At 37.4% G+C, this 10,301-nt stretch overlaps 1 protein-coding gene across 1 annotated transcript in view; it reads right to left on the minus strand.

The window, feature by feature from the left end:
• The window catches only part of ptpn13 (protein tyrosine phosphatase non-receptor type 13), a 37,937-nt gene extending 35,329 nt beyond the window's left edge, over nucleotides 1-2,608 (minus strand). Inside the window, exons 1-2 of the mRNA XM_037692272.1 lie at nucleotides 2,494-2,608; nucleotides 58-224 (exon numbers count right to left, since the gene is read on the minus strand). Of these exons, the coding sequence (XP_037548200.1) occupies nucleotides 58-224; nucleotides 2,494-2,608 (282 nt within the window). The remainder of the gene's footprint in view (nucleotides 1-57; nucleotides 225-2,493) is intronic.
• Nucleotides 2,609-10,301: the final 7,693 nt, after the last annotated feature.

The following is a 10,301-nucleotide window of genomic DNA, read 5'->3' on the forward strand; positions in this document are numbered from 1 at the left end:
TACAATAAATAAATTCAAGGTTTTTATCACCATATGAATCATTAAAATGGGAAATACCTTTTCTATGTCAGAAACTGAATTCAAGGAGGACCCTTCCAGGACTTCTGGAGCTGTGAAAGCTCTCAAGTCTTGTTGGGTGACGTACTCGTCTGCAAACGAAATATTGCCAGAGGGCATGAGCAGCAGAGACCAGGGCGAGATGATGAAGGCCATGGCAGCAGGGTCTGGCAAAGAGAACAGACAATTCAAGTCAGAATCAAAACAGACTACAAAGAACTAGTCTTAAAATACAGCACGCAAACTACAACGCAAAACTAGGATCAAGTCTGTCGAGGTATTTTAGAGCCGAAGGCAGCGACCTCTGACTTATGCACCCACTGAGGATGTTTCACTCTAAAGGTTTGAGCATTCATAATTATTCAAGACGACAGAAGTAAACAAAAACACATGTTGCTTACTCGGCCTGCATAAAAAAAACGAGTTAAAGCAGGAAAGTAGGAGGAATGTCTACACAGCACAATTCTTTTTTCCTGAGAAACCGCAGTCAGAGCTATGATTAGAGAAGGTTTTAAAATCATACAAAGGAATGTTTGGACAGTGCTGCCCCCTTTTTTTCTTTGACTGATTCTAGACTACATAAAGAGTAAAGAGTGAAAATGAAAACTTGATTTAAGGTACAATAAGAAATGTCTTACAAGCACTGGAATTTACTTTATAAATAAACGCTTCCTGGTGAAAATATCTAACCATTCAGAGAGTTGACTAAAGTAATCTGGGCGGCCAGGTGAGGCTTTTATTCTGAATAAGCAATAGTGAAGTGGCGCAAATTCACATTTTGACACAATTTGTTTCAAACATTTAAACAAAAAAAAATATGCAGAAACACAGCAAAATAAAAAATAAAAGCATACACAGTGCAGTCGTTTTTCATCCTATTACAAAGTAAGGTCGCTGTCTGAATGGGGATTACTCTGAGTTTGTGTGCTCTGTACCAACAGCTTGTTCTGTTAAATTAGACATTAACAATAAAGGCTCATCATGTAAAGGATCTGACAGCAAATAGTCTATTAATGCTGCATACGCTTCAGGAGGTAATGACAACGATCTAACCATGATGGGAAATTCCTCAGGCAAATCACAAATACTCACACATCACTTATTTATACAAATCATTCTTTTACCAACGCAGTAAAAACATCAGTGTTTACACACACACACCGAAGACTGCACTGGTTGCATGCAATGTGTCAACATTTACAATCACTGAATCATTACAGTTGCTTTCACTGCATTAAAAACAAAAACAATAAAGATGCTAAATTAAGAACAAAATGCCAATTTATCCATAGTTGTGCAGTTAACCAGCACATCAAACCATTTGTCTGGTGAGCTTGAAAGTTTTAACCACTGTCATTAATGAGCCATTCTTGTGGCCTACAGGCTTCTTTACATAGTTCAGTGGCTGTATAATAGCTGGGTCAAACATCTGCTATTCAAATTTTAGCTTCACTCAGCTAAAGCTCTACAAACCACAAGCCACAATTTACACAGCTACACAATGGAAAAGGAGAAATATGGGTGTATTAAATGTAACAAACTTCAAACAAAGAGAGTGCAGCACAATGGTAAATAAAGACAAAATAATCAAATTCATCATTTATTAATTTCATCTTCATTTCAGAAGTTCATCAAAGAAGCGTTCACTTAAATACTGGTATTTGTGCACAATCAGTTTATCGTGACCTCGGCACTACAGGAATATTCACAAGCATTCACAGATAAGTGAGATTTTTCACCGGTATGACAAGGCTGTAAGCAAAACCAGAATGTGAAGTCAAGCTAGTTTATGCAGAAACGAACACAGAGAGACTGAGGTTACCGTTTCAGGAAAATTTACACTTGGCCACAGTTTAGATGACACAACTGTGACCCCTTATAATCAGACGCACAGGGATCCTGTAAGAAACCTAGAACCACCCTAACTTCTTTAAACAGCTCGGGGGTTTTGCTGACTCACATCCTCTGCAAAGTGTCAGGAGTTAAACTTCCCATACTCACACACAGTCTAAAAGTTTTCTTAAATAACAAACACTATCTGGAATCTGATAGTCGTATCTCTTTCTGCACTCAGGAGCATTTACTGGCACAAACAACTGCAACAAAACTGCACATTTAAAGTCAAAGTTTCTTTATTTGTCATACGATGACATGATGATGTACGCAAGTCAAAGATGACTGAATGGTTCCACAAAGCTTTCTTGGAAATAATAAAATTGATAAGTATCATGTGGGATTATTATTCAGATACTTCCCCCCCAAAAAAACTATAATGTGTTAAAAAGAAAAAAAACCACTGACAGATAAAAGAAGACTAACGCGATGAAGAACCTCTTCAACGTGTTTGTACAATAAAATATTTGGTGTATATTTATCATATGGAAACCTACAAAATGTGTAAATCGTCGTTTCACACTTGAGTCCACATGTTCGTACCTTTATGGAAGAGATCCTGGAGGCTCTCTGCGCTCTGACTGAGCACAGCCCACACCTCCTCCTCCTGGAGCGGGCCTCCTCGAACCTGCAAGGCTTCTGCCAGAGACACGTGCATCTTCCCTGCACAGGGAGAGAGAGAAAAGAAAGCAACATAAGAAACTTTACTTATGCACGAAAATCCTCGTCTGATTTACACAAAAACACAGTAACGCTTAAGCTCAAGAGCACCAGGTCAATTATTTATTTTTCAAAGAAAGAGATCTCGGTGTTCAAGTTTCATTAAATATTCCTAGCCTCCGTTTCAACTCTCCAACATATTTTATGAAGTTCGACAGGGAAATTCCTCTAAATTACAGCATTGATAAGCAAAAATAAGCAAACACTTTGACGCTTACATTGTTTAAAAAAAAGAACTAAACCAAAGTTTAAAGAGGAAAATCTTTGGCACAAGGTCAGAGCAGCTGAGAAAACACTTATGCCAGCCTATGCAGAGTCATAGCCGCTTTTTGATTTTTTTTCCTGTTTTACTGACAAAACATTAGAACGATTTTTTTTAGTATGTTATTTCAAATGAAGAGCATTTCTACTTTGAAGGTGTAAATCATGCTACACTTAAAAAAGCTAAAAAAAATTGAGCATATTCATGTGTCAGTCATCAGCTTGAAAGAAATGTCTTATTTTTAGTCCATGTTTATTATCACACAAATTCTGTCTCACAAGAAATCCCCATTTTACAGCACTCTAGGTGGCAAAACAGCCAAAGCAATCCCATCAAAATGCTTTAACCCGTGGTTTTGTTCAACACTGTTTATACTTTGCCCTTTGAGCTCCAACAACTTCTAAGTAATTCTGTTCGATAATATTCTGCAGCTAAAGAACTATAATACACAAATGAAGCCTCACACGCCATTGATTACTTGAGCTACTTTGAACAAAGCAGCAGCTTATAAATCTAGGCCACTCAAAGTCTTATAGACGTAGTTCAGCTACAAGCTGGGCTTCTTTGCACCTCAGATATATAATGCCTATACTGTGTTTTTTTTAATTATGGGTCATAAAACCTAAAATTGAGTCAAGTTCAGTACAAAATTCACCGCATGTGGATGAACATCTATCGCCCAGCTCCACATTTATACAACTTTAACAGGATCAGGAAAGCTTAGAGTTTTATTCCTCTGTCTTTAAAAACAAATCGAAAAATTAAATCTGTGTAACTGAGTTTTGTGACATCACCCGGCAAAGTTAGTGACACAAAGCTATGTGACGAGATGCATGTGTCACAGTTTCTCTCCAAAGTCCTGCCACGTTGCTGAGGTGACAGTAGTTTCTTATCTTCCCAGTTCAGCAATGGTATGATGCTAAAGTAAGTAAAACAGGAAGCTCCAGTTTTACAGACACCAACAGGCTAAGCAGAAACTATCTGCAACGAGAGAAAATTCACACCCCCAAACACAACATTTTAAACAACAGCATGTGAGCCATGCGGCAAGAAAAAAAAAAAAATCCAAATTATTATTTTACAAACATTCACTGAGAAATTATTCATTATAATAAAATGTATAGTTTTGATTTGTCTGAGGTGAAAGAAATGACTTAGTGAAATGTTTGATCCTGCTGTGTGACGTAAATCAACGATGCAAATAGAAAGCAAACAATGCAAACTATCCAAAAAGGACAGTGCACTAAGAAATGTTCTTACTGCAGATTTATATAAAATACGTCAGAAATCCAGAAAACCGACATAAATATCTGCAACAATTAACGTTTAGAAAAAAGTTACCAAGTAAAACACAAGTAAAGGGAACTTGAGGTCAACTTAACCAAACGTCTTACTCTTCATGGGTATCAGAATATAAAACAATTTTGATCATTACCGGTAGTTCTTTATCAACATAAGATTTCCAAAAGGTGAGGTTATTATGCAAATAAAGAACAGCCTAACATGTTTGCAGATAAAAAGACAAAAATTCAGCATAAAAACAAAACTTGTTGTAGTTGGTCATTTATTAAAAGCCTTTACTTTTTCATATCATATTGAGGTTTTATAAACTTGAAAAGCACCTATGTACTTGTCAAATAATGGTCAATCAGGTCATCTGGACAGTTTCTTTTTTGTGGAATGATGTTTCGCCCTCTATCCAGAGGGCTTCATCAGTCTGAGGAGTCCCAAGTAAACTGTTTTCTCCACTAAGCAGTCACTTCTTTAGTGGAACAACCAGTTTGCTGGTGATAAGATAGTTTCTGGGGGCTGTCCTGTCCCTCGTCGACTCCTCCCAGGCAGGCAGCCACAGCCAACGTGGTTCAAGACATTGGCTGGATGACTTAGCATGAACTTTGATGTCTTGAACCACTTTGGCTGTGGCTGCCTGCCTGGGAGGAGTCGACGAGGGACAGGACAGCCCCCAGAAACCATCTTATCACCAGCAAACTGGTTGGTCCACTAAAGGAGTGACTGCTTGGTGGGGAAAACAGTGTACTTGGGACACCTCAGACTGAAGAAACCCTCCGGAGAGAAGGCGAAACATCTTTCCACAAAAAATAAACTGTCCAGATGACCTGATTGACCATTATTGGATTTTGTACCTGGATAATTAAGCATGAACTTTGATACCTATGTATTTGATTCACATCTTTAGTCTTTTGATTATTTGATCCTTTCCCTGTTTTATTTTTATATGGAGTTAGAGGATTAAAAAAAAAAAAATTGAAAAGAATCACAAAAAACAACAGTGACATTGTAACATCCTTGGGAAATGGCAGATTGTCAACAAGCATCTAAAACTTCTGCTCCCACAAATCCATCGTCCTGAAAATTGGAACTGCACGTAAAAGTGTGTATACGGTAGTTTTTACAAACTAAGAACCATCCTGTTACACATTTAGAGACCACCTAAGTCATTGAGATATGACAATCAGTAGTCCTCAATGTCTGTACCAAATTATAAGTTGACAACCGTTTTTGCATTTCACCGAACATGTGACCCACTTTTGGTTTTAGAGTAAGATCTCCGGAGATAATGAATGTCTGTACAAGATTTCATGGCAATTTATCACAATAGTGTCCACTTACTTCTGTCTAGATCAAAAAGGTGAATCAATATCTGCAGTCTTCTTTGAAAATAAATTACAAAAGGGAAGAGATGGACCTAGTTTGTTATGTCTGACACTTATGGGCTACAACCACACGTATCATTATCCACAACCTTCTACTATAAACTGGGCCAGTAGACTCATTAGTGCTCAATTTGATTTTTGAAAGCAATACATGAAACAATGTCCTTTGTATGGCGTTTTTTGAGAAAATAGTTAATGAGTAAGCCTGTCACAGGGCTAAATATTTATGCAGGAATGTAGGTTAACCATTCTAGTCAATGGGAGGCGTGATGTTTGAGGCCAAGCGGGATACTACCCATCATGGTCTTTACCCAGGAGAATGCAGAGAGCGGGCGCTGTGAAGACTGATTATTTTGCGGCCCTTGTTATTTCAACAGAGACCTACAGTGGAATGTTTTTATCCGTCCAGAGTCTGCTGTGAGAGCCAAAATCTCTCTTACTGGGCCAAGGTCCTGCTATACTGAGGGTGCTTTGGAGTAGCAAAAGCAGAAAACTTTCACCCCTTCAATTCCCTCTCTCATTCATGTTTCCAGGTAATTTCACATTATAGTAAGAAAAAAAAACCTAAACAAATATGAAGTTGCAGACCTTTTTAAACATTTGAAAATCTTGACTAAAGTCTCAAGGATTTTCAAGAAATAATCCTTGAAACACGACAAAAGTCTGTTATACTGCACTTTATCTCTCCATCCACCTTCCTGCCTGTGAAACAGCTATAACCCATGTGATGAATCCCAACACATCCATCCTTTTTCCTTTACTCTTCTCTTTCCTGGATGACAGGGAGCTGGTATCTATCTACAGCAGAGGGAAGTACACCCTGGACAGATTGTAAGTCCATCACAGGGACACATACAGACAAACAAGTCAAACAACCATTGACACTCTCACACACACCTAGAGCATTTTAGAGTAGAAATGAACCTAACATGCAGGTTTTTGTCTGGGGGAGGAAAACAGAATACCTGGAGGAAACCCACGCTTGCACGAGAAGAACACGCAAACTCCACCCAGACATGTCCCAGGCTGGGAGGCGATCCTGCAATCTTCTTTCTGAAAGGCGAGAGCTCACTGCACTGCAGGGCTGCCCAATATTACTCAGCTAAATAGTAAAAAATATGGCAAATATTTTAGTTTCTGCTACTCTCTTTCAAAAATCAGCTTGTTATTTTAAATTAGCCAAGACACTAAAAGTCAGTTTCTCTAAAACTTGAAAATTATCCCAGTTTAATTTTGAAAAGAAAGAGGAATTTTAAGATATTTTATGTGAAAAAAAAAAAGAAGAAGAAAACTTTTAGGATATGTAAATCCTGTATGGGCTCAAATTCCATACCATAGCATTTTATTTATAGAGCACTTAAAACAGTGAAAAGGCCAACCAAAGTGCTGTACAGTCATATACATATTGTGCTTGTAAATCAGAAAGTGTGGTTGTGAATTAATTTTGAAACTTGTAAACCAAAATTTTGGGAGTACTTGTATTACATCTTGGTGCATATATAGATAAGAATTTGTGTGTAGGCCTGTCACGATAACAAATTTTGCTGGGCGATTAATTGTCTCAGAAATTATTGTGATAAACGATAATATTGTTTGAAATTTAACAATAATTAATTGTCAAATTTTAGAAGAAATGTTGATTTGTTTGGAGTGTAGTACCTTTTATGACCACCTGATGGCAGTATAAGACTGTTTGACCCAAAGGATGGATAGTTAAGAAAAATAGGAGGGCGGGCCCTTGACGTGACATGGGCTGACATGGTGACATGGTGGATGCTCGGTGTGGTTTGAGCTCTTTAGCATAGCATTTTTCACACAAAGCTTTTAATAAAAAAATTAATCAGTAAACAAGTTCTCAGCTTATTTTTGCAGAGAAAAACAACTTTTTACACGAAGGCACAGGTTTCAACCGTGAATTTTGGAGCTCGACAAGACAGGTTTATTTCCCGAGGTCGGCCTGTTAGCTTAGCTTGTAGCTTAGCTTCTCAGCTTAGCTGCTTTTAACGATCCAAAAACGCGATTTTGGACAATTAAAACAGATTTTAAAGAGAAAAGAGAAAGGGAGGGTTCAGTGAAGAGCACCGGAGTTGAGCAGTGTCTTCAGTAGAAAGAGCCACGAAGAAATGGTAAAGCTGGTAAATGAAAATGAGGTAGATAATTTTCATTGTTCGATTAACTAACAACTTTTAGTCTTAGACTTTTCAAAAATATATATCTGGACAATGATTATGTTTTTCCTTCAATAAACTATAAAGTAATGCCTGCCTAAGCCGCAGAATTGCTGGCACCATCCTTCATCTTCAAAATGTACTACCGTTCCAGGACTAGCTCAGTAGAAATAGTAGTAGTACAGTAGTACTCCCCTTGTAGCTCAGTAAAGTGCCACCCCAACATCCAAACCCATCTGTTCTCTGATTGTATGATTCAATTTGTGATTTACATAACATTGACCAATCAGCTGAGAGGAAGACGCATCCTTTGTACTTGCAAGTTAAAACTCACACGCAAGTTAGGGAACTTGAGCACACAGAGCTGCATGTAGCTTTTTTGCTTTGTATATGTAAACAGACCTTAACAATAACAAAAGTAGTAATTTGAATAATATTTTTTCACAAATACAACAGCTCTTTTTCATACACACATACATTCTTATCTCTGGATGCACAAAAATATAATTCTCAGACATTTTGGTTTACAAGATGCAAAATTAATTCACAACTAAGCATTCTGATTTACAAGCACAAAAAATATGAGTGGAATTTGTGCCCATACGCCAGTTACAAGAAGGAATTTGTGTATAAACTTAAAATATAAGAACTGTGGTCCCAGCTGGCAAACACAGCTGGGACAGAAGCAGAAAAATCTTCCCAAAAATGTTCTTTCCAAGAAAAATTCAGCAAGAAAATCAAAGTGAACTTATATTCTCTGAAGTATCTCTGAAGTATGAAGTAAAGTAAGAACACATGGCCTTGAACATGTGGATAACATATATTATCCACGTGCATATATTATAATATATAATAATAATATAGCAACTCCGAACCAGACTATTGATCTAATAAAACGCATACATCAAATTACTACTTCAACTTGACAACCATATCCATAAATACATTTGTTGACCAATAAAATAAGCTCATGGTTTGTATACTGTATCTGGATCACATGGACAGTTTACAATGCAGAAAAAGTGACTTAGATAGTTGAGAAATAGCATCTTCATGTGGTTTGTCGAGCAGGCCTGTTCCAGCAGGCTTCCAACACTCAGCACAATCCACATGACATATAGCACGTATATTCAATCTGTATCAGGAAGTTGATAATAAGGTCATAAAATGATCTGATCCTTATATAGTATGTATAAAAACAACACTAGACAGTCTAGAATCCCCCTCCCTGACCTTGGACGTCCCCCTACATTTATCATCATGACTTTAAAACAAATTTCTGTCTGAGGACTGTATATCTTACTGTCTTACTGCAGAGGCTGGCAAAAACACATCCCGAATAAATTAAAAATACCAAATTAAATACTACATTTTCTTATACACTTTGATAATGGTGAAAACAGTTTCCTTTTTTAGGTCATGTGGTGTGACTCCGTGAAGAGAAGAGTACAAAGAACTTTGGCACAACATTTGCAGAAAACACCCTAACATTTTTACATGTAAAGGATTTATTTGCATGCTAGTCTGAAATAGGATGGAGGCGGTTGAATGAGGTTTCATCTGTGAATCAGGACTAATAATAAAAAGCATTACAACTTGTGTTTCAGTTTGAGATTATAACAAAATTCTCATCTTGGATGTGTGTTTGCGCTGTAGGTTGCTTTGCCAGCAAACCTTAAATGTGACATGCAAAACACAACTGGGAGGTTAAAACACATTAAGCATGAAAACTGTGGTTTAGCTCAGATGATGTCTGGAGTTATCCCAGCATCCTGTAACATGGTAAGTGATTAGTATTCCCAAGTAACTGACATTTATGTTTAGTAGATAACACTGATCATTTAATATTTTATATGTAAAATTTGGTTTAGATTGTTCTGTGTGTAAGTGATCATTACTTCCTGGTTGGAGCAAATAATTAGCTAGGATGGTATATTGGCATGCTAATGTTTTTATCTTGGGACTCTCATCAAGCCTCTTTCATGTGGTCAACTTTAAACCTTGCATTTGTTTATTAAAGGCTGACACTCTACAAACCCTGGACCCTTTACTATGTATGTGTCTGCAGACAGTATGTGCTGAGGAGTCTTGATTTTGTAATGCAGGTGTATTCTGGTCTAACTTTATTTAAGCATTACAATCGTGAGGGTGATTGGACCATGCATTTTGAAATTAATGGACACTTCCTGTTTGGTGGTGAATAATTGGTGAGGACAGTAAATTGTATATGGTACTGTAAACTGTGCACATACACAGGTATGGGAGCGCTCAAGCCATTTTTAAATGTACTGCAGATAATAGTATAAATAGGTACATTTAAGGGCTTGCTGATTTGTAGCAAAACAAAGTTTAAGGATGAGGATCATTGGCTGCTGTGGCAGAGGTGTGGCGGAGCAGAGAAAACTAGGGGCAACCTTGGCATTTCCTTACAGGCCGGCTAATAAATTTGAAGTTGAGTTTTTGAAAAACCTGTAAGACTTTTCTGTACATCTGTAGTCACAAGAAAATGGGGGAAATTCGTGCATA

The sequence above is a fragment of the Nematolebias whitei genome, chromosome 18, assembly GCF_014905685.2.
Source record: "Nematolebias whitei isolate Nwh7 chromosome 18, NemWhi1, whole genome shotgun sequence".
Taxonomy (NCBI): domain Eukaryota; kingdom Metazoa; phylum Chordata; class Actinopteri; order Cyprinodontiformes; family Rivulidae; genus Nematolebias; species Nematolebias whitei.